General features: G+C 47.9%; 1 protein-coding gene across 2 annotated transcripts in view; it reads left to right on the plus strand.

Annotated features, from left to right (window-relative positions):
- Nucleotides 1-24,617, plus strand: part of ecel1 (endothelin converting enzyme-like 1) — a 169,259-nt gene extending 144,642 nt beyond the window's left edge. For both annotated transcript variants that reach the window (XM_084335646.1, XM_084335647.1), the window contains exon 17: nt 22,632-24,617. In XM_084335646.1, the coding sequence (XP_084191772.1) occupies nt 22,632-22,731 (100 nt within the window). In that variant the 3' untranslated portion in view covers nt 22,732-24,617. The remainder of the gene's footprint in view (nt 1-22,631) is intronic.
- Nucleotides 24,618-26,043: the final 1,426 nt, after the last annotated feature.

Consider the following 26,043-nt stretch of genomic DNA (forward strand, 5'->3'; position numbering starts at 1 on the left):
CTGGGGAGGACCCGAGCCCCCGGACCCCCCTAGAGGGGGACGGGAGGGAATCGGATCCGACTGTGCGAAGAGGGTTTAGCAGCTCAAACGCACAGGGTGAGCAGATCGTGGGACTTACCTTCACACAGAAGGACCCGCGACCACTCAGGCGCGCATCCCACATGCCACTAGGGAACGAACGGGAAGAAAAAAAACGGTTACAGCCCCCAACATCACGGGGTCAAAGGTAAAGAACCCAACCCCGTGGCAAGGCCGTAGCAGCGGAACGCTACCCAGCCCCAGGAACAGCCTGAGGGCCAGGACCCCCTGAAAAAGGGGGCCCGGTGAGGTCAACGATGCCGTAGCATCGGGACCCCACCAGACGGTCACTGATGACACCACCCCCCACATCGCCAGCGTATCGGACAGGGCCCAAATCAAGAGTAGGCCCTTCCCCCCTTTGGCACGCCGCCCTGAAGCACTCTAGCTTACTGCACCTGGTATTCCCAGGGGGTCCCCCCCAAGAACTACCAGGGCTGAACCTGCTTAGTTTCCGAGATCCGACGAGATCAGGCGTGTCCAGGTTGGCATGGCCGTAAGCCCCAAGAGGCTACCCCCCCACAATACTGTGGGGCCAGACGGCGCGCCGGGGAGACAACCCCCCAAGGGGGTTGATCCCTCAATCCAGGCAACAGGCCAGAACTCGACCTGTGCCTGGAGCACTGCGGACTAGACAGGTGCCTAAAGGGTCTACTGTAAGAACAGTACCCGGCGGAAGGGGTGTTCGGTATGCTGTGCACCATGTCATGACCTCAACAAACCCGACCCCTCCAGCGGGGTCAAGGTTCAAAGGAGAGGCCGACACAATTGGCAGATGTCATGAAAAATGCGGGGGCACACTCTCGGGCAGACGGTGTCAAGCTCGGCCTCAACCCGAGAGTCGACTCTGCTACCAACACACCGGAGAACCAACCACCTCCCTATGTTTAGTTTAACAGGAGGCGGTTGTTCCCTTAACCCACCAAGAAAAACCTAGAAACAAAGTGTTTTAGTTTTCAAAGGGTTAACCCAGGCCAACAGGTCGACAGGAACGAGTCTGGACCTGGCGGACCGGGACCTACACAGGGATGCCTAGAGGGGTTGACAGCAACCACCTCGACAGCCCCCTCCCATCCCTGCCCAGCAGGGGGAGGGAGGAGTGAAACAATGGAGAAGGACCAGGCCCCCTAACAAGGTACAACACTGTTATGGGCAAGCCGTAGTGGCATACATATGACACACACATCCACGACATCAATCCCTGCGAAGCCCGGACCGACCCGGCATTTTCCCCCCGGAAAAGCACAAAGTCCTTAGGGGTACCAGAACAGCAGATCTGCGCCACGGCGGACAACGGGTTAACTGACTTGGTCCGGCGTGACCAGAACCAGTCCCGCGTCCTAGTCACGCCGCCATCCCCAGTCCTAAGAGGGGGGTAGGTACGTGTGTCGCTCGGTAGAGATAAAAAATCTCCTCCTAGTCGCCCGCATAAAAAACAGTTTCTACGAATTGGGCAACCAAGGCACGCCGGCCCAAAAACGTGGTTCCACATAGGAAGCACCCAGGGCCAGCGCTATATGCACGACAAGAACCCGAAACACATCAATGGTGAATTCTAATAAGAAAACACCAGACGACGTTCCCTCCATGCCGTCTGGGACGAGCAGCAGGAAGCCGGTCAATAAGACACAGACACGGGCCTTATATGACGCGACTGAGGGCAAACCCGTCAATTCCGCTCCTCACATAAGAGGGGAAGACAGAAGTTCCCCCAGAGAGACCTCCACGTGAGTACAATTGAAAAAGATACATGCAATAATAATTGGGCCAAATGACCAACAGCCCAATACACACTGTAATAGAGAGCAGAGCAGAAAACGAACAGTTTTCGAATGCAACGCATCATCCAACTTTGACAAAGACAGCGGTCTGCAGCACAGAGCCTGTAACCTCACGGACGTCTCCTGGCCAATAGGAAACGCACCCAGTGACGTATCCCATGGCCGGGGGGAAATCCCGTGACCCACCCATCCTAACAGGGAGTGGAACCAGGGAACCCCCCCCCCTTCCCCCTCCCTGTGACGCGCTGCCCCTCAGCCGACAGGGGAAAACTGACAGGCAGGAGGTCCCACCTCCCGGCCAATCAGTAAAGGGGGGTGTTGTGAAGGGCCAGATTAAACCGAATATATATATTTATTTATATATATATATTTAATTGTATTTGTATATTCTCTAATATTCCCTGATATCCCTTGTATATTCCTTGTACAATATGCATTGAATATCCATTCTAGCCTACTGAACATCCCATAATAGTCTCCATTCTACTATTGGTCGAGACCTTGGTGCCAGGCTGCCATACCCCTCAGACCCAGTTCAAACGTACCGCTCCACATGTACGAACAAGTCCTAGTTCCGCGTAGGAATCTGGCTACCGCACCACTAATGGGACTATTTGTTCATAGTGCGTATATATACTGCGCTACTAAAGTAGGACTTTCTTTTCAGTCCAGTTTCTTACCCTCCAATAGAGTCACAGACGTAAAGCCTCCCTGCGACGCCACGTGTGGGAGTAAGGCCAAGTTCGCCTACCATCGGTATTGAGACATCGTGTATATTAATATTTGAATAGTCATATTTGGCACTATATCGTCGAGTTGGACGTAGTCTATTAAGCTAATAATAGTCTGTTAATATATAGTGCTTCGTGCGGTGAGAATACTACCGTAGTCAGTACCCCATCGTTTCGGGCAGAGAACTGGCTGCTTACCCAGGGTGGTTGACCCCATGTGAAGCTGCACCCGAGGAGCCCCAGAGCCGACGAGCGAGTGGACCTGTATACCGGATTATTCTACCGACGACAGCCCGCCTTCCCAGGCACGGATTATGCTTTGTATACTTTGATTATTCCATGGATAAAGACCCCCGACACTGCCGTGTGTTGGAACCCCCCCCCCTGGAGAGGACGCAAGGTGAGGAGACGCTCTGCAAGACGAGGTCACTTCACGTCTCTCCCCCGTGGACCGGAGAGAGCCGGCCCACAAAGAGTCCACCTGCTTTCATCTGTGGTCCAAGGATCGCCGGCGCATTGAACGGCACTACAGTGGGTTCACCTGGGATACCCTTGGCCGGACGAGGCAGCCGGATTCTACCCCCCCCCCCCTCCTACTCCTGTCGGCTTACAAGCGACCGGATTAACCCCCTCTAGTGTATCTAGTATATAATCATTAAAGTATCATTGCTGTTATTCCTTAACTATTCCAGGTCGTATATTTACCACCTGCGCCTTCAGAGATTGGACATTCTCTATTGATATACTGACGAATACTCTTTGCCATAAAAGTGCATACTATTTCAATTCATAAATGTAATTAAGTGATTAAGTGCTTGTTCTACACACCATCGCTGTGTAGAAATAAAGACCTGTTTCGACTTCGTACATTTGTGTTGGATCCGTTTCATCTACGTGAGAGTGTTTATGATAATATATTTATGCCGTGTACTGGGTGGCCGAATATTAAGTACAAAGGTAGTGGTAGTAAGTATCATATCTAGTAATACAGTCAGGGAATTGTACCCCTCAGTTACAATTGGTCCTTCGAGCCGGAGGGTAATTAGTGTAATATTAATATAGTGTTATTAATATTGAAATGGCCTATGATGAACACTCCACGAAACGATCCTCCTAACCAACGCCCGCAGCGCGAACGACGGCTCCCTCAGTACTTAGAGGCTTACGCTGTCAGTCAACAACCTAGTCTTCTACTAACAGTAAACGCGGTAAAACTAGAAAGTAAAAGTATGTCTAACCCCAACGCCCAGACTACCCCGACCATAGAGGCCCCTACGGGCTCTAATGTAACTGACCAAGTTCACGGTGGGGACCAGTGGGAACCAGACATGACTTCACACCCCGCCAGTACTGAAGAAGTAGTCCCCGATGAGTCCCGGGAGGAATACAACGCTACCGAGAGAGAACTCGGCACGGAAGAAGACGGGGAGAGCACCGTGGAGATAGAACTCCAAGGCTCCGCAAGGAGTACCCCGAGGGAAGGCTCCCCTATACAACCGCCTTCTCCCAGCGAGGCAGAGAGGACCCTACAGCAGGCCTTCCTCATCAGCCTGAACGCCGCTGCTGAACGCGACCGACTGCAGATCCAGCAGCGAAGCGAACACGAGCAGATACGTCTAGAAATAAGACGCATTCAGATGGAAGAGAATGTGGCCCGAGAACGAGCCGGTGCTCAACGGGACGCAGCGCGCGACAGACAGCAGTCGCAACTAATAGAACAGCTGATCAGACGGACAACACCCTCTCCCTCCGCCAGAGGCTCCAGGAACTCGTCTAGACACACCTCCAGGGCGGCATCCCCCAGCCGAGTAAACAACCCTGAACTTGACCAACAGACGAGGTCTATACCCCCCACAGACCACCTCCCCCCACCGGTCCAAGCGAGACCTAGCAACCGGGAAGGAGCAGCATATCCTGTGGAGAGGCTAAACCAGAGACTACAAGCACTGGATGACCTAACTGAAGACGAAGAGGAAGAGGAGGAGAACCACGCCCGAAGACAGCACAGTACTCTACCGGACCAGGAGGCCCGGTACAGCCCAGGCTATACTCCCGCGGAGCTGCGCTACAGACCCCCGACTCTATACCCGGGTGAGCACGACGCACGACCCGCACCGAGGAACAGCACCTGGACAAGCGGGCCATGGTACACTGCCGGTACCAGCCCATACCAAGGAGCGGGAGGAGACTCGCCTAGGAGGCCTCTCCCCCAACGCTCGCCGATGTATCCACAGTCAGCGTCATACATTGGCACGCCTATGGTACCCGACTTCACCCAAGAGAACCGGGCCCAGTATACAGAACTCCGCATGTGTCTGGAGACCATGTTGGTGGATGTATTGGATGAACGCCACAAATACGCCATCCTACTGAAGCACTTAAAGGTACCCCGCGCACATAATATAGCGCTCGCCTACGCGACTTCCACCACCCCATACACAGCAGCGCTGGTAGCATTGGACCAGAGGTATGGGCGCATATGGGATTACGTGATCCAGGAGATCCGACACATCGACCGCTTACCCCCAGCAATAGATAATCGAGCACTGGACGACCTGTCCATCAGAGTGCAGTCCCTGGTAGGGATGTTGGGAGCGCAAAGAGAGAAGGGGAGGCATGAACTTTACGCCAACTCAAATGTGGAAAGGATCCTGGAGAAGCTGCCGCCCGCTCGTCAGGAGCGCTTTAGGCGGCAGAGGGACCACAGAGACCCGAATGGCCCCGAACCGAACCTCCTCGATCTAGCAGACTTCCTGGCGAGAGAAGTCAGCAGCCTACGGCTAGATACATTCGGACGGAGCACCCCTGGCTCCAGAGAAGGAACCAGACGACTAAATGATGGAAGAAGATCGGTGACCGTGATGCACCAATCGGAGTCAGTACCGAGCAGCAGGAGCCACAGTACCCCCTCCAGAACGGAGAAGTGGAAGATAGTGTGCCCCTACTGTGAGAAAGAACACTGGCTAGCGCAATGTGACTCCTTCCCCAAGCTGAACGCGGAGGAAGCAGGTCAATGGATAAAGTCCAACAAGCGCTGTTTTCGCTGTGCGCGCTCACACATGGCAGCCGAATGCCGCTTAAAGAAAAGGTGCACCAAGTGCGATGGAGCCCATCTGGACATACTTCACGACAGTAACAGACGGCGCCCTTCACCTGCACCATCCAGCCGCAAAGCGAGCGTCATGTACATCGATCCCGCCAGCAGCAGTGGAGCCCGAGTACTCCTAAAAGTAGTGCGTGTGACACTAAGCTACCAGAATAAAGTCCTGGACACTTACGCCGTCCTCGATGACGGGTCAGAGAAGACCCTGCTGCTCGCCTCCGCTGCGGCCCAGCTAGGGCTGCGGGGAAGCGAAACCCAAATGACAATTCGGACAATAAGACGAGATTTGAAGACGATAAAGGGCGAGAATGTCTCATTCTCTATCGCAGCAAGCGGCCAGCCTGAGCGACGGTACCAGATTGCAGACGCTTTCACCAGCCAAGAAATAGGACTGTCGCGGTACACATACCCCGTCGCCAAGCTGATGGAGAAATATGCACATCTGCGCAAGTTACCGATCCCACTCATAGACAATGCTATGCCGACCCTGTTGATAGGCTCCGACCATGCAGACCTCATTGTCCCGATAGACCGGGTTCATACCGGACCCCGAGGCTGTCCTGCAGCAGTCGAGACCCGTTTGGGATGGACTCTCCAAGGCCCGCTCGCCAAATCTCTCAACCGAAGTACAGCCACTAGATGTCTCCACTCCCGAGTCACAGAGGGAGAAACTGCACTCCTGCAACACGTAGAGCGGCTATGGACCTTGGAACAAATGCCCTTTAAGAACGGAAAGAAAGACATTCGCTCTAAAGATGACATTTACGCAATTCACCTCCTCGAGACAGGGACCAAGAGAGTCCCGGTCAACGGCGTGTTGAGATACGCCACGCCACTCCTGCGGCGAGAAGGAATGCCTACTTTCCACGCCAAGACAGACGCCACAGAACGGTACCTGCTGAACACGGAGCGGCGCTTAGCCAAGAACCCCGCCCAAGAGAGTGTATACCGCGCTGAGATTGAGAAGCTCATCACAGCGGGACACGTCACAATGATGGACATTAAAGAGGCTGACCAGACCACTGAATCGTGGTACGTGCCCCACCACAAGGTCCATCACAACGGTAAAGACCGCATAGTATTTAACTGCAGCTACCAGATCGGATCCCAAAATCTAAATAAAGAGTTACTGCCCGGTCCCACACTCGGCCCCTCCCTACTCGGCGTTCTACTCCGCTTCCGCCAGGAAAAGGTGGCCATCAGCGGGGACATTAAAGGAATGTTCCTGCAGGTGAGATTAGTAGAGGCGGACAAGCCCCTGTTACGGTTCCTATGGAGAGAGAAGCCAGGAGATGAGCACCCAGCCATCTACCAATGGGAAGTCCTCCCCTTCGGAACGACGTGCAGCCCCTGCTGTGCGACATTTGCACTACAGAAACATGTAGCAGAGGACCCAGCAGCGGACGAAGAGGTCCGACACAGCGTAAAGAACAGCTTCTACGTAGACAACTGTCTACAAAGCCTTTCAACCCAGGAAGAAGCCGAGGCTCTCCTGATTAAACTCCGCGCCTCATTGATCAAAGGCGGCTTTGATCTCAGGCAGTGGGCCAGCAGCGATCCGCAAGTACTGCGCAGCCTCTCCTCCGAGGACAAGGCAGCCAGCAGCGAGACCTGGATGGCTACAATCCCGGGAGAAGCCCAGGAGATGACCCTGGGATTGGTGTGGCGATTCAAAACAGATTCGCTTCACTACAGACACAAGCCCCTGACTACGGAGCAGGGAAGGCCGGCGGCGGCGCCGACCACCAGACGGAGTGTGTACACAACACTCGCCCGACAATATGACCCGCTAGGATGTATTCTACCGTACACCACCAGGGCAAAAATGATTGTACGAGCATTGTGGGACAAGGACCAGGGCTGGGACGACCCCATTCCCGCACACCTTGCATCCACCTGGAGAGAGTGGGAGATGGAGCTCCACTCACTCCCAGGCGTTAATATGCGCCGAAGCTACTTCCCACCCACGGTGAGGCCAGAGACATGTAAAATGGACTTACACGTCTTCAGTGACGCCTCAGAGGTCGCATACGGATCAGTAGCCTACTTGCGGGCCCAAGACCAGGGGGGAGAGATCTACACAGCATTTGTCCTCGCCCGCTCGAGAATAGCCCCACGCAAGCAACAATCTATCCCACGTCTAGAGCTCTGCGCAGCCCTAGCCGGAGCGCACCTAGCCACGCTCATCCAACGTGAGCTCACCATACCGGTGTCTAGAACAATCCTGTGGTCAGATTCCACGACGGTACTCGCCTGGATCAAATCGGACTCATGCAAGTACAAAGTCTTCGTGGGAGTCAGAGTCACCGAGATTCAAGACTTAACCGAAGAGTTAACCGGAGAAACAGAGTGGCGCTACGTTGATACAAAACAGAACCCAGCTGACGTCATCACCCGGGGGATGCCCCTGGATGACCTCACCCGTCGCAATGTCTACAGTGACGGCCCCGCATTCCTAAGACTCCCGGAAGGACAGTGGCCCATGCCTATCCCGAGGGAAGCAAGTCCAGAGGAGGTGGAAAATAAGAAGTCTGTGTTCTGTGGATTGAGCACCGTAGCCTCCACCGACCCTAACATAGACGATTGCACGTCCATAGAGAGTGCACAACAAAGAACATTCCTGCGGTACCACCCAGAGTGCAAGTCCCCCGCTGATATGTCAGCAGCTAACTACGAGGAAGCAGAATTGCTTCTACCGCAGCGAGCCCAGAGAGACTCGTTCCCCGATGAATTGGCCTGTCTACAGGGAGGAAAGCCCGTCCCATCCGACAGCAGATTAATTCACCTGGCCCCCGAGAGCGACGCTCATACCCTCATCAGAGTGGGTGGTCGCCTACGCAGAGCCCCCAATCTACCGGATGACATTAAATACCCGATCGTATTGAACAGCCGACACAAGGTCACAGAGCTGATTATAAAGAAATACGATGAGGATGTACATCACGCAGGAGCAGAAAGAGTCTTCGCGGAAATCAGACGTCGTTACTGGATCCTACAAGGAAGAGAGGCGGTACGACGCTTCCAGCGAACATGTCTAGACTGCCGCAAGTGGCGCGCGCAGCCCAGCATACCAAGGATGGCTGACCTTCCTCCATGTCGCCTCCGAATCGGTGACAAGCCATTCCACTCAACGGGTATGGACTGCTTTGGCCCGCTGCACATAAAGAAAGGAAGAGGAACCGAGAAGCGGTGGGGTATTGTATTCAAATGCATGACCACCAGAGCGATACACATCGAGCTTCTCCCGACCATGAGCACAGACTCATTCCTTATGGCCTTCCGAAGATTCACATCACGGAAAGGAAGACCGTCTACCCTATTGTCCGATCATGGGACAAACTTCAAAGGCGGCGAAAGAGAGCTGAGAGAGAGCTTCCAAGCTATGGGCCCAGAACTTAAGACCCACCTCGCTCCAGCACAGGTTGATTTCCAATTCAACCCCCCAAACGCACCCCACTTCGGTGGCACTTGGGAACGAGAAGTGCGCTCCATAAAGACAGCCCTGTACGCAGTACTTGGGGCCCAGACTGTGGCGGAAGAAGTCCTAATGACAGTCCTCATGGAGATTGAGGGAGTACTTAACTCGAAGCCCCTCGGATATGTCTCCAGTGATGTGGCGGATATCGACCCAGTTACCCCCAACACACTCCTGATGGGGCGGCTAGATCCTGCATTACCCCAGACAATGTACCGGCCTGAAGAAGCGAACGGCCGACGAATGTGGAGGTACAGCCAAGTATTAGCCGACAAGTTTTGGAACAGTTTCCTACTGCACTACCTACCGTCTCTACAGACCCGCCAGAAGTGGGTAAAGGAGAGAGACAATTTGACAGAAGGAACAGTCGTCATGATTATTGATCAATCACTGCCCAGAGCTATGTGGCCGGCCGGCCGCGTAAGCAAAGTGATCACCGGTGCCGACGGCAAGGTCCGAGCAGCTGAAGTGCTCGTCCAGGGTCGCACTTACACCCGTCCCGTGGCAAGGCTCATAGAACTGCCTCGACTCCCAGACACAATCGATGATGACCATGACCCTACAACCCTATGACTTTGTGAAGTTGACTGACCCCTACAGCAAACCCTCATGTGTAAATAGACAACGCGATTAATCTGTCTCTGTTTAACTGATTAGGTCTGGGACCTATTCAGGGGGTGGCTGTTGTGAAGGGCCAGATTAAACCGAATATATATATTTATTTATATATATATATTTAATTGTATTTGTATATTCTCTAATATTCCCTGATATCCCTTGTATATTCCTTGTACAATATGCATTGAATATCCATTCTAGCCTACTGAACATCCCATAATAGTCTCCATTCTACTATTGGTCGAGACCTTGGTGCCAGGCTGCCATACCCCTCAGACCCAGTTCAAACGTACCGCTCCACATGTACGAACAAGTCCTAGTTCCGCGTAGGAATCTGGCTACCGCACCACTAATGGGACTATTTGTTCATAGTGCGTATATATACTGCGCTACTAAAGTAGGACTTTCTTTTCAGTCCAGTTTCTTACCCTCCAATAGAGTCACAGACGTAAAGCCTCCCCGCGACGCCACGTGTGGGAGTAAGGCCAAGTTCGCCTACCATCGGTATTGAGACATCGTGTATATTAATATTTGAATAGTCATATTTGGCACTATATCGTCGAGTTGGACGTAGTCTATTAAGCTAATAATAGTCTGTTAATATATAGTGCTTCGTGCGGTGAGAATACTACCGTAGTCAGTACCCCATCGTTTCGGGCAGAGAACTGGCTGCTTACCCAGGGTGGTTGACCCCATGTGAAGCTGCACCCGAGGAGCCCCAGAGCCGACGAGCGAGTGGACCTGTATACCGGATTATTCTACCGACGACAGCCCGCCTTCCCAGGCACGGATTATGCTTTGTATACTTTGATTATTCCATGGATAAAGACCCCCGACACTGCCGTGTTGTTGGAACCCCCCCCCCTGGAGAGGACGCAAGGTGAGGAGACGCTCTGCAAGACGAGGTCGCTTCACGTCTCTCCCCCGTGGACCGGAGAGAGCCGGCCCACAAAGAGTCCACCTGCTTTCATCTGTGGTCCAAGGATCGCCGGCGCATTGAACGGCACTACAGTGGGTTCACCTGGGATACCCTTGGCCGGACGAGGCAGCCGGATTCTACCCCCCCCCCCTCCTACTCCTGTCGGCTTACAAGCGACCGGATTAACCCCCTCTAGTGTATCTAGTATATAATCATTAAAGTATCATTGCTGTTATTCCTTAACTATTCCAGGTCGTATATTTACCACCTGCGCCTTCAGAGATTGGACATTCTCTATTGATATACCGACGAATACTCTTTGCCATAAAAGTGCATACTATTTCAATTCATAAATGTAATTAAGTGATTAAGTGCTTGTTCTACACACCATCGCTGTGTAGAAATAAAGACCTGTTTCGACTTCGTACATTTGTGTTGGATCCGTTTCATCTACGTGAGAGTGTTTATGATAATATATTTATGCCGTGTACTGGGTGGCCGAATATTAAGTACAAAGGTAGTGGTAGTAAGTATCATATCTAGTAATACAGTCAGGGAATTGTACCCCTCAGTTACAGGGGGGGAGGATTTTATCAGCCCACCCCTCATGACCCCTCACCCCTGATACGATGCAACGACAAAGCAGAGCCATGACACCAGTCATAGCGTGCTACATGAAGCGCATTTATACCTGTTAGGGTAACAGCTTCACATTCTGCACGCCAGCCACAGACGATAACCTCGCCTGTGCAAAAACTGGTTTTATAAATGGCTTCAGGCTCAGGTGCGAACCTGCCACCTGAATTTTTACACCTTTACCCTAAAGGAAGAAAAAACACAGACCAAGAAAGGGGCCAAGGGCCCTGGTACAAGAGCTACACTTCTGTAGGCCAACACCTAACCCAGTTGTGGATCCTAACATGAATACGATACACACAACCCTCCATCACAACAAAAAAGTACACTCTCACTACTGTAAGAGGAACGCCGTTTTTTATGATGAGAGAAGACATAAGTCCTCGATTAAGTGCTGGTCATAAGTCTACATGACAGCGACCAAACAATTTTCAGAGAAATTGCCTCTCTCTAAGCAAGAGCACAACCCCAGCAGAAGCTGAGGAATTTACACCGTATCCCCAAAAATATAGTGAATCAACACACATTTTGTAAACAAAATCATATTTGAGGGGAGGGGGGGGGGGGCAGGGGCAAACCGGGGAATAATTTCACCCACCCCTCACCACCTTACCCCTGATACGACGCCAATGTGTAGAGTAAGCTTTACATCATGCATGCCAGCACAGCCGAAGACCTTGTTTGAACAGGTTTCCCACAGCTCTGCTTATGTGTGAAAAAAACTTGCCACTTGTTATTTCCATCATTACCCTCAAGTAAGAATAACAAGCTAAGAGAGGGACTCAGCCCTCGATCATATGCCACTATGCACAGCATTGTAGGGTAACCCAGCCAGTTGTGGGCTCGGCCACGTTGTCTAAACGTTACATGAAGACACACAACTTCTCATCATACAACAAAAAAACCCAGTTAATTTTACTCACGTAAAAAACAATGCTGTTCCTAGGTAGAGAGAAAGGCACAAGCCTTGGCCAACGCTAACCCAAGCTATACAAAGCGACCAAGACAATTCACACACAGTACACGTCGTATCTCCAAATGTAGTGAAGTAACATATGTTTTGTAGACAAAGACATCGTTATTAACAAAAACATTCGGGAGGGGAAGGAAGGAAGAGTGGGGTAATGTCCATTGGACATCTTACCTGCACCAAAGAACGCAGGACGAAAGGCCGCAACACAGGTTGGTCTCCACGTCGATGAAGGCCTCTCGCTGGCTAGGCCAGAAGAAGCTATGGCCGGAGCCTAGCTCCGGCGTGACGCCCCCCTCCTGCAGCCGGTCATGGCGCAGGCCCGACTACATCTTCTGCCAAAGATGACGTCATAGTGCCAGGGCCTGCTATTCTCATGGCTACGCCAATGGTTATAGCACAAGCTAAACAGCTAACTCTAGGCTAACTGATAGCATCAAGCTAACGTTCCCAGCCGAGCGCAGCCGGCAGCTAACGTTGTAGCTAACAGCTAACTGGCTAACAGTTAGCTCAAACCGGCTATCGCTAGCCACTAGCTCACGCAGAAGCAAGCTAAGCGGCTACTACTGAAAACTGTACAACGTGAGAAAAGCAATACAGGCCAACACTTAAGATAAGATATTCCTTTATTGATCCCCTTGGGGAAATTCAGGCATCATAGCAGCATGGGGGGAGGGGGGGGGGGGTACAGGTAGTAAAACAACACAGTATACAGGTAGTAAAAAACAACACAGGCAGTGTAAACAATTTGATCAATATGGTCAATATAATTTACTATCTGACTAGCTGAGGAATATTCACATTATTCACAGTGTCACATAAGGTGCAGTATGCATGAGGTAGTGTTATAATTTACTATCTACTGAGTATACATTATTCACAGTATCACGGTATCCACTGAAGTATACATTATTCACAGTATCACAGTATCCACATAGGGTGCAGTAAGCCTAAGGTAGTGTAGGTTGTCCTCCTTGGGTTCCTATAAGTCCCAGGTCAATGTCTGGTAGCAGTCGCTGTCGCTGCCCCCTGTTGTGGAGCCTGGAGGCTGCTAGTCGCTGCCCACTGTTGTGGAGCCTGATGGCCGCTGGTATGAAGGACTGTCTGAGGCGGTTAGTTGAGTGTCGGGGGGGAATTAGTCTGTGGCTGAACGAGCTTCTCATCTTGACTAGCTCGTCGTAGAGGGGGTGGTAGGGGTTCTCCATGATGGCATCCAGCTTCCTTATCATCCCCCTCTCTACCATCACCTCAAGTCTAGGTAGCTCGACTCCCACCACGGAGATAGCCTTCCTCACCAGCTTGTTGAGCTTGTTGGTGTCCCTTGAGTTGATGTAGCCTCCCCAGCATGCCACAGCATAGAAGAGGATGCTGGCCACAACAGACTGGTAAAAAGACTGCAGCAGTTTGTTGCACACATTGAAGGACCTGAGTCTCCTCAGGAAGAACAGCCTGCTCTGTCCCTTCCTGTAGAGGGCCTCTGTGTTGTCCGACCAGTCCAGTTTATTGTTCAGGTGTACCCCAAGGAACTTGTATGAGTCCACCATCTCCACATCCACCCCTCGGATGGAGATGGGAATCGGGGGGGGCCTCTTCTTGCCCCTCCGGAAGTCCACCACCAGCTCCTTGGTCTTACTTCAGACAGCCGCTGTCTTTTCCTCTCCTCATCCGAAGAAAAAAAGGAAAAAAGGCAACACACGTCCCTCTTCAGAACGGTGTTTACCAGACACAGCGGTGTCGGCAACAAGTCCCTCGCGGACTATAGCCGACCTGAGCATGGAGATATTCTCATAACAAACACCAAGCTCACCTCCCTCGCGCCGGGTGTTTTTCATCTTGAAAAGCGGGGCCAGCACGGCGACAGTGGGTATCCGTTTGTCCAGAGTTGTTCCCCCCACAACCAACACACCTGGCGCCTGCGTCACAAAAACATCACCCGCCCAGAGAGGCCATCAGCCCTCACACGGCAGATCGACTCCCAAGCAAAGTGTCCAGATGCAGAGCCGGAGGCAATGCCGGCAGGGATTGCTCAGTGACGCGAGCCCCTAATACGAAACGCCGGTGGAGGTCAGAATGATCATCATCTTCTAGACACTCCGGTGGCGAAGACATTATCGCTGTATTTCCTCGAAAAATTGTGAGAGAGAAAACAAAGATATAATGTCAACGCAGCTCCTTTTCTCCAAACGTAACTCCTTTCCAATAACTATTTCGGCACTAAACTCAAGTGGTGTATACAGACACTTGTCGTGGTGAAAATAGGGAAGGAGCTGTTAGTATGGCCACGTCCCCGCTTATGTAGAGGAGAGGATGTGGGTGTGGCCAGGTGGATGGGTGTGTACATGTGAAGAAATGTATTCAGTATTAGATTGATAAGGGATAGGGTTCCAATAGAGCAGAGCGTAAGCTATACGATAATATAACTCACCTCTCCATGTTCCTCTTCCTTGGTGAGCTACAAACACAGAACAAAAACAACAACAAAAAAACAGCATACTGTTTACTTGACATAAATAGCTAAATAACGAAATGCATTCTACTGTTTTCTGCTAAATCAAGAAATATAAATACAAAGGTTCAACAATTCTCCATTGCCATACAGCAGAGCTGGTTATATTTGTTTTGTATTTGCATTTGTATTTATTTATTAACACAGTTAAAGAAAAGTAAAAACAATACATAATAAGTTATAACCATTGTGAAGGAGAAGTTAGAAGCCTAGAGGCTTATCGAGAACTTCCCCTGTTTTATAAAATCAAACATACAAAAATACAAAAATATAGATATTATAAAATACCAGAATACATTCAAAAGATACGTGTTAATACAAACATACATACACACAGTTTATCAGCCCACCCCTCATGACCCCTCACCCCTGATACGATGCAACGACAAAGCAGAGCCATGACACCAGTCATAGCGTGCTACATGAAGCGCATTTATACCTGTTAGGGTAACAGCTTCACATTCTGCACGCCAGCCACAGACGATAACCTCGCCTGTGCAAAAACTGGTTTTATAAATGGCTTCAGGCTCAGGTGCGAACCTGCCACCTGAATTTTTACACCTTTACCCTAAAGGAAGAAAAAACACAGACCAAGAAAGGGGCCAAGGGCCCTGGTACAAGAGCTACACATGTAACTTCTGTAGGCCAACACCTAACCCAGTTGTGGATCCTAACATGAATACGATACACACAACCCTCCATCACAACAAAAAAGTACACTCTCACTACTGTAAGAGGAACGCCGTTTTTTATGATGAGAGAAGACATAAGTCCTCGATTAAGTGCTGGTCATAAGTCTACATGACAGCGACCAAACAATTTTCAGAGAAATTGCCTCTCTCTAAGCAAGAGCACAACCCCAGCAGAAGCTGAGGGATTTACACCGTATCCCCAAAAATATAGTGAATCAACACACATTTTGTAAACAAAATCATATTTGAGGGGAGGGGGGAATACCGGGGAATAATTTCACCCACCCCTCACCACCTTACCCCTGATACGACGCCAATGTGTAGAGTAAGCTTTACATCATGCACGCCAGCACAGCCGAAGACCTTGTTTGAACAGGTTTCCCACAGCTCTGCTTATGTGTGAAAAAAACTTGCCACTTGTTATTTCCATCATTACCCTCAAGTAAGAATAACAAGCTAAGAGAGGGACTCAGCCCTCGATCATATGCCACTATGCACAGCATTGTAGGGTAACCCAGCCAGTTGTGGGCTCGGCCACGTTGTCTAAACGTTACATGAAGACACACAACTTCTCATCATACAACAAAAAAACCCAGTTAATTTTACTCACGTAAAAAACAATGCTGTTCCTAGGTAGAGAGAAAGGCACAAGCCTTGGCCAACGCTAACCCAAGCTATACAAAGCGACCAAGACAATTCACACACAGTACACGTCGTATCTCCAAATGTAGTGAAGTAACATATGTTTTGTAGACAAAGACATCGTTATTAACAAAAACATTCGGGAGGGGAAGGAAGGAAGAGTGGGGTAATGTCCATTGGACATCTTACCTGCACCAAAGAACGCAGGACGAAAGGCCGCAACACAGGTTGGTCTCCACGTCGATGAAGGCCTCTCGCTGGCTAGGCCAGAAGAAGCTATGGCCGGAGCCTAGCTCTGGCGTGACACCCCCCTCCTGCAGCCGGTCATGGCGCAGGCCCGACTACATCTTCTGCCAAAGATGACGTTGTAGTGCCAGGGCCTGCTATTCTCATGGCTACGCCAATGGTTATAGCACAAGCTAAACAGCTAACTCTAGGATAACTAATAGCATCAAGCTAACGTTCCCAGCCGAGCGCAGCCGGCAGCTAACGTTGTAGCTAACAGCTAACTGGCTAACAGTTAGCTCAAACCGGCTATCGCTAGCCACTAGCTCACGCAGAAGCAAGCTAAGCGGCTACTACTGAAAACTGTACAACGTGAGAAAAGCAATACAGGCCAACACTTCAGACAGCCGCTGTCTTTTCCTCTCCTCATCCGAAGAAAAAAAGGAAAAAAGGCAACACACGTCCCTCTTCAGAACGGTGTTTACCAGACACAGCGGTGTCGGCAACAAGTCCCTCGCGGACTATAGCCGACCTGAGCATGGAGATATTCTCATAACAAACACCAAGCTCACCTCCCTCGCGCCGGGTGTTTTTCATCTTGAAAAGCGGGGCCAGCACGGCGACAGTGGGTATCCGTTTGTCCAGAGTTGTTCCCCCCACAACCAACACACCTGGCGCCTGCGTCACAAAAACATCACCCGCCCAGAGAGGCCATCAGCCCTCACACGGCAGATCGACTCCCAAGCAAAGTGTCCAGATGCAGAGCCGGAGGCAATGCCGGCGGGGATTGCTCAGTGACGCGAGCCCCTAATACGAAACGCCGGTGGAGGTCAGAATGATCATCATCTTCTAGACACTCCGGTGGCGAAGACATTATCGCTGTATTTCCTCGAAAATTGTGAGAGAGAAAACAAAGATATAATGTCAACGCAGCTCCTTTTCTCCAAACGTAACTCCTTTCCAATAACTATTTCGGCACTAAACTCAAGTGGTGTATACAGACACTTGTCGTGGTGAAAATAGGGAAGGAGCTGTTAGTATGGCCACGTCCCCGCTTATGTAGAGGAGAGGATGTGGGTGTGGCCAGGTGGATGGGTGTGTACATGTGAAGAAATGTATTCAGTATTAGATTGATAAGGGATAGGGTTCCAATAGAGCAGAGCGTAAGCTATACGATAATATAACTCACCTCTCCATGTTCCTCTTCCTTGGTGAGCTACAAACACAGAACAAAAACAACAACAAAAAAACAGCATACTGTTTACTTGACATAAATAGCTAAATAACTAAATGCATTCTACTGTTTTCTGCTAAATCAAGAAATATAAATCCAAAGGTTCAACAATTCTCCATTGCCATACAGCAGAGCTGGTTATATTTGTTTTGTATTTGTATTTGTATTTATTTATTAACACAGTTAAAGAAAAGTAAAAACAATACATAATAAGTTATAACCATTGTGAAGGAGAAGTTAGAAGCCTAGAGGCTTATCGAGAACTTCCCCTGTTTTATAAAATCAAACATACAAAAATACAAAAATATAGATATTATAAAATACCAGAATACATTCAAAAGATACGTGTTAATACAAACATACATACACACAGTACATACATGCATATACTGTATACTACATACATAATAATATATAACAACCCATAGGGGTTGGAATCGCTAGAGACCTCGCGATACGATACTATTGCGATACTTGAGCCTCCATACGATAGTATCGCGATACTCGATATATTGCGAATATTGCGATATTTTTTCTTTTTTTATCAATTTTTTTTTAACTGCAAAGTAAAACTGTCAACATGTTTTATCTAATCAAATAAAGTTCAGTCTGTTCATCTCACTTCAATAATTTTTATTGCAGAACATGGTATTTTCTCAAGCAGACAGATGTAAACACTGTAATCTGTGTTGCATGTACCTGACAAACTGAACTGTTTGTATTACAGTCATATTCCAACTTAACTGAATGCACATGTGTGTGTGTGGACTACTGTACTATTACAGGTATTAAAATGAACAATGCAACTTCCTTATACAAAAAAAATATATATATATATATTTTTTTTTATTAATAATTAAATATCGATACTTGGCGTCCCTGTATCGATACAGTATCGCCACACAAAGTATCGTGATACTACTACGTATCGATTTCCCCCCCCACCCCTAACAACCCACCCATATTTGTTTTGGTACATGAATGTGAGAATATACATATCCTGTATGTACACGTCCAAGTTCCAATGTAAATCGAGCAACACTTGTCAAGTTGTATTCAAAACATCTTTCATCAAACACATCTGTACCGATGTACCGATTAATACAGTACAATAACTAATGCCTTTCTTCCTCCATTTTCTATGGGCAAGGTGTAAACCATGCATCATCGCAGCAACGTGATGATCATCAATATCTGAGGAACACGGATCAAACAGAGGGGGGGGGGGGGGGGGGGGGGGGGCAAACAGCCTGCCCAGTGATGCATGGTATCCGGGTTAAGACCTCAATAATGCTTTCAAAATGGTCTCGGCTAATGATTTACTGTTGTACCCTGTGTACACCCCTTTGAACACGGACAGTCCGCGCATTGCTTTTAATTAACTCACCCCTGCCAGACAGGTTATAAGGATGCCAGGGAGGGAAGGGGAGAGAGAGACAGAGAGAGAGACTATTCATTCTGACAGCTTTTAAGTGAGCTTCCACTGACTTATTCTGCTTCACCTTTGTGTGTCAGTGTCCTCACCTGGGGGTCTGGTACGTGGTTGGAATGTTAGGATGTTTACCTGTGCGAGTTGGGATTTGTCATACTGTGATCATGAGAGCTAGCATTCAAACTGACCACACGTCGATTGCATTGAATATTGATCGCCATGCCACTATTTTGTGCACACCATGCCCCTTTAAACAACTAAATAAATAAATAGGGATTATTTGATGGTGTTTGTTCATAAACTACAACTTTAGGACAAAACACATGGTCAGCAACACCGGGGCCCCGCAGGGGACAGTCCTCTCTCCCTTCCTCTTCACTGTCTACACCAACGACTTCCACTATCGGTCAGAGTCCTGCCACCTTCAGAAGTTTTCTGATGACTCTGCGATAGTGGGATGTATAAAGGACGGTGACGAGAGGGAATACCGGGAACTGGTAGTGGACTTCGTCACATGGTGCGATAAAAACCACCTGCAGCTAAATGTGGCGAAGACCAAGGAACTGGTTGTGGAGCTGGGGAGGAGGAGGAGTGCACCTGGGACCCCCGTTTCCATCAGGGGAGTCGATGTGGACATGGTTGAGGTGTACAAATACCTCGGTGTGCACATCAACAACAAACTGAACGGGTCAAAACATGCAGAGGCACTGTACAAGAAGGGCCAGAGCCGACTCTACTTCCTCAGAAGGCTGAGATCCTTCAATGTCTGTACAAGGATGTTGAGGATGTTCTATGAGTCGGTAGTGGCGGGCGCCTTCTTGTACGCTGTGACCTGCTGGGGCAGCGGACTGAGAGCAGGGGACACAAACAGGCTGGATAAGCTGGTCAGGAAGGCCAGTAGCGTGGTTGGGGTGGAGCTGGACTCCTTAGCGAGGGTGGCGGAGAGGAGGAGCCTTGCTAAGCTCCAGGCCATCAGGGAAAACCCCTCCCACCCACTATACACAGACTTGGCTGACAGGAGGAGCATGTTCAGTGCCAGGCTCACACTACCTAAATGCAGCACTGAACGGCACAGGAAGTCCTTCCAGTCCGGCAGCGTGGCTACATGAGTAGAGCTCCGGACTCATGACCGGAAGATCACTGGTTCGAGCCCCGGGCAAGGCTGCTGTCGGAAAGTGGTGTTGTTGTCCAGCAGGGGGCACTCTGTCCTCTGGACTTGTCAGTAACAATGCCCCTGTTACGGTGATAGGGACACCGTACAGCTGCGAGTGCCGTCCTTCGGATGAGACACTAAACTGAGGTCCTGACTGAATTCGGTCGAACCCAGGACGCCTATCGTAAAGAGTAGGGGGCTCCCCGACGTTCCTGGCCAAATTTCCAATCAGGTCTCTGACATCAAGGCCACCTAATCATCCCTTCCCCTTAATTGGCTGGTATCAATCCCTGTCTCCTGAGCCGTTCAGCCATTGTGTAGTGTGATGTGTGCCGGGTGCCAGTGTATGGTAGCCATTGAGCCTGCATAGCCCAAGGTTGGGTGCTACCAGTGGTGGTGAAGGAGGCAATTTCCACCCTACATTGTAAAGCGCTTTGAGTGTCTAGAAAATCGCTATATAAATGCAAGTAATTATTATTATTATTATTATTATTATTATTATTATTATTATTATTATTATTATTATCATTATTATTATTATTATTATTATTATTATTATTATTATTATTATTATTATTATTATTATTATTATTAACAGCCATCAGACTATACAATGCATCATTTTTATTCAATTTTATTCTACTCTTATCTTAGGCAATTTGATTTGATTTGTTTTGTTATTCTTATTCGTGACCTGTTTAAATGTTTAAATGTTGAGCGATTTGCAGTGTCAAATTTCCCTCTGGATAATAAAAGTTATTCTATCTATTCTATCTATTCTATATAAATCACACTGAAGACCATCATTGCCCAGAAATAGTCATTACCTCTTAGTTTTACGTCACTTGGAGATTCATAAGTTAATATTAAATCTCCAGGTAGGGAAATGAGGAAATATCCTGCAGCTGATTGGGTAAAGAGGCCTGAAAATGGATCAAACATAACTTTTCACAATGGTGTGAACGCTCAATGGTGGCCAGTGTTGGAAAATAATTGCTTGACTTAACATGATGCACTAACAAAACAAACCTCAAACAATGTAAGCATTCAGTTTTTATACAGGCCAAATACAACGGCGGTCAATAGGAATAGGAATGTGCTTTGCACGGCATCAGTGTGATTGGGTGTCATGTGTGATTGGGGAAGGTCTTTAAACAGACCACCAAATTAGTGTAGGCAAAAGCATGCAGGCACAAGCTTCAATGTCAACAACAGAAAATTCGTTGAACATTTCCACGATTGGTCCACGGTGGAACGCAGCCTGCCGCGTGGTCTTGTCTCCTATTAGAAATTCCTCCTCAATCAACTGGTGTGTGTTCTAAAATGCGCTGTTTTGGCCCAAGTCGAACACCTTTCTATGAATTATTTATGTCCACAGGCATGAAACGGGCTGTAAATGTAGTCAGATATTCAGAGAACTTTCAATTACCATACCTATGCACTCAAGCGAAAATCGGATAGACAGCACAATAACATACAGTACAGTCCGCTTCAAGGATATAAAAAGCAATGTCTCTTGCACACTGTGCTACTGCCGGTGGCACACACACACACACACACAAATCCCTGAATATACTGCTTGAATATGTGATAGCCCCCTCATTATACTTAATAGTACAAATCTGCCACATAGTACAAATGATTGGCACCTTTTCTTTGGCTCTGTTAAATATGCTGCCTCCTTGCTATACTATGTAGCCTACTGTGTACATCTCCAGCTGTTCTCTACATTACTCTGCCAATCCTCACTTGCTCAGTTCATTATTTGCCACATTATGCTCCTTTGCGCGGCAGTCTCATTTTTAACACAGCGTTACTATTAGCAGCCATGTAACGGTTCAAATGTATACTTGCACCGTTTTCCATGTTACCGTTATATTATGATATTTTTACTCTTTCCCGTGTTCTTGCTTACCTGTTGTACGTTCTGTCCCAGCTGTGCTGTGAGATTCAAGATTCAAGAGATTCAAGACGTTTATTTGTCACATACATAAACAAGGCATACAGTGAAATGCGGGTGGCCATGCCCGCTTTGATTGTGCAAGAATACAATAGTAAATCAAATAGAGTAGAAGATAATAAAATCGACATGGTAAAAGTCCTGAGATAAAATGCAATACAATGTTAAGCTATGAATGAAAGGCACTGGGTCCTATGTACACTACTATACAATACAGTTTTACTCTATGCCCCTATGCTATACCTGCTATACTAACTATTCTATACAAGAACCACAACAAGTTATTTCCTTAAAGTGACCTTTTTTCTCCTTCCTTTAAAGTGTCCTTTTCTTATGTGTTTAAAGTGACCCGTGGTGTGTTTGTGTGTGAGAGAGTGCAGAATGTGTGTTGTGTGTGTGCATGTGTGCTTGTGTGTGGAGAGATCAGTGTTGCCGTTGAAATGTCTCTCCCGTCTCTCCCGTCTCTCCCCTCACAGGGTGATCGGCAGCGTGTCTCAGTTCGACGAGTTCGCCCGCGTGTTCCACTGTCCCAAAGGATCCCCCATGCACCCGGTGGACAAGTGCTCCGTGTGGTGACCCCGCCCACTCGTGACCTTTGACCTCTCTTTGACCTCTCCATGACCCAGCCCTCTCCTCCACGTCCCCGTCTCTTAATATGTCCTATTCCAACACGTCGGCTCCGTCACAACTCACAAGCCTGTCTGCACTACAGGACTTAGCTCCTGGTGGTCGTAGCATTAGTGGAGGAGTTGGGTGTTCTGCTGAGGGGAGCTGGCTGTACCGCAACCTGTTTATTCAATGACAATTTGGGCTACGAGCAGGGTATATACGCTTAAAGGCCCAGAAAAGGAGGTGATTATACTCCTGTATACCTGCGTAAACAAGCGTAAACAAGGAGTCTTGTAAACCTAATCAGTTGACAATGTGAATTGATAGGCCTATGCAACGGTCCATCCATAGCTCTCTGAGTCTTCATCATACTAAATCATGGTACATTTGACTATTGATCATGTACATTGTTTAATTATATATATTTTTCTATGTTTAGATTTACACTTATTTTCAAATCATCTATTTTTGTATTTCAACAGATATATCACATGCATTCCACATATTATGCTAGTTGGTTTTTTATTGAGCAACATGTTTTTTTTTTTTTCGTTTTTTTCAATTGTTTCTGTTTGGGTACTGGTACCATTCCAATTTAGACGAGTATGAGTATGAGTATGAATCACAAATATGAATTGGGAATAGGATGACCAAGGAAACTGTTCTGGAGTCAGGGTTACAAGAGACTCAGAGGGGGGGTGCTTATAGGAGAAGGGTGTTACTGCCTATAATGACTATGGACCAGGACGGATCTAAAATTAACTGGAATCACCAGTGCCGTCCACCTGCCTGCCTATGTTTTTTTGTGTCTTTCTATTTGGTCATGGACAATGTGTTGCAATGCTGCCCTCTTGTGGTTGAAGAAAGAAATTGTCACTGTTCCAGCATCCCATGATGACTGTCGTATTGTCTTACCTGCATTGGAATGGCGTTAATGTCTGTGTTTGTAAGGTTCAGGATCTGTTGATTTTTTTTTGGGGGGGGGGGCTAAGGAGATAATTCATGGTGACCTTTTTCTCAGGATCTGTAGTGGAGCCAAAATGCTTAAGTTGAATGGTATCTATATGTATCGACATTTCAACTTCTTTTTGAATATGATAATGAACTGAAGTCAATAACTCGGATGTGTCCAGCATGAAGAATGAGACTATATTGTGACTGAGACTCCCTGGAATTCATGGGAGCAGTCAGTGACTTGAACCTATCAGATAACTTGACTGGCCTCATCTATTGGAAATCGAATTGGATTACCGCAGGCCCCCCTCCCCCGTTTTCTGGTGAACTTTAAATACCCCCTCCCCCTGCGCAGCTCGAGAATCGAGTCGTTTGAAATGGAGAATCAATGAGGTCATATTCCATATTCACATTGACTAACAAAGGAAAAAAATCCAACGCTCTGTACATAATCAATTGTGACTGTCATCAACAGAAGACATACATTTATACACAGTGCTATTTAAATATTTTACTTTTGTATAAAGAATACTGCTTCGAAAAGAAAATAATGAAATAGTCTTTGTACAGTAAAAAAAAAAAAAAAAAAAAGTATATGGGATGTTATGATTGGATGGCCGTTTTGATGAAAGAGCATGTTCCCCTATATGTTCAAAACCAGCTTCACACAAACCTCTGATTGAATTACACGGATGGGCGTCATACTACACACAAGTCGTTAAAACCACAGCTGCTGATTCATACAGTACAGTACGTGGCTGCTATCTCTGTTGGTGTTCAGTGTTTTGAATAAATACATGGGATCACTGTAACATGGAATTTCTTTCTGCGCCGTAGACCTATACAGTACATGCCTGTGTGTAAATATTTGTGTACATGAGTGAGTGAGTATGTGTGTGTTTCAGCCGTGTGTGGATCTACGCACTTTCAATTCAATTTGAAGTAAACAGATATTAAAGTTGATTTGCTACCAATTGAACATTCATTCTCAGTTATTTTATATCTCGGATAGGAAAACCCTGTCATGCCATTTTTATATATTTTTTATCCTTTATTATTGAAAAAATAAATCACGTAAAGGCCTCACCTTTACCACTGAGAGAAGAAAGACATTATAAAAAGGTGTGTCATCTCCTACAGCCGAATGTCTTCCGTGAGAACTTTGGAGCTTTTATTGATTGATTGATTGAAAACTTTATTAACAGATTGCAGAATGGGTACAGTACAGCTCAATACACACAATTGTGAAGGGGATGCAGACCAGAGAAAGACTTTCGTCTTGTTCAGGGTCCCCCATTCATCATAACATATATGACATACACGACATACAGATAGACTACTGCTACATCTATACATTTATGACATCAGATGTGCAAATACAGTACTGTTTGTGATACAAAAAGAGTATACATTTGACGTAGAAACTGTACATTAGAGGAGGTGGGGTGGGGGGGATGACTGTACATTGGAGGTGGTTGGGTGGGGGGGGGGGTGGGTGGGGGAAACTATACAACTGTACAAGCAAAACTGTACATTGGAATATTGACGAAACCATACTTGGTTCCAGAGGAGGTCTCGTGTATTCTTGGGTTAGGTCATTTACTGTACATTGGAGGGGGTTGGGTTAGGACATTTACAGGGGCCAGTTTCTAAATGCAGTCTCCCGTAGGTGTTCTTTGAGAGTGGTTTTGAAAGTGGGTAGTGATTCACATTCCTTTACAGCTTTGGGTAGGGCGTTTCACATTGATGTGGTATAATTGCGAAATGTGTTTAGTCCCTTGTTTGAGCCGAATCTGGGTTTAACATGATTTGTGGAGCTCCCTCTGGTGTTGTGGTCGTGGTATTCACTGACCTTTGGGAAGTATTTTGACATGTACATGGGTACCTTAGTCGTGTAGTGTATCTTGTAGACCAGGCCCATTGCAAATTGCTGTACTATGTCGTCTACTCTAAGCCATCCTAGGTTGTCAAAGTGGGCAGGGGTGAGGTGGGTTCTAGGAGTAAAGTCAAGCAGTAGTCTGACCAGTTTGTTTTGAGATGTTTGTAATTTTGTTTTTAGCGCCTTTGAGGTGCTTTGGTACCATGAGGTGCAAGCATAGTCGTAGTACCCTTGAATGAGTGCTCCTGCCAGAGTCTTCAGGGTATTCTTGTTTACCAGAGAGGAGATCCGGTACAAGAATCGAGTTCGTTGGTTGACTTTTTTTTATTACATTGGATGCCATTTTGTCACAGGAAAGATTTTCCTCTAGGATGGAACCCAGGTATGTAATGATAGTTTGTTATCAGCGAGCCATATGCAGATTTTGTCTAGTTCCGAGCTGAGGG

The sequence above is a fragment of the Notolepis coatsorum genome (assembly GCF_963971535.1).
Source record: "Notolepis coatsorum genome assembly, chromosome: 1".
In the NCBI taxonomy this organism is placed as follows: Eukaryota; Metazoa; Chordata; class Actinopteri; order Aulopiformes; family Paralepididae; genus Notolepis; species Notolepis coatsorum.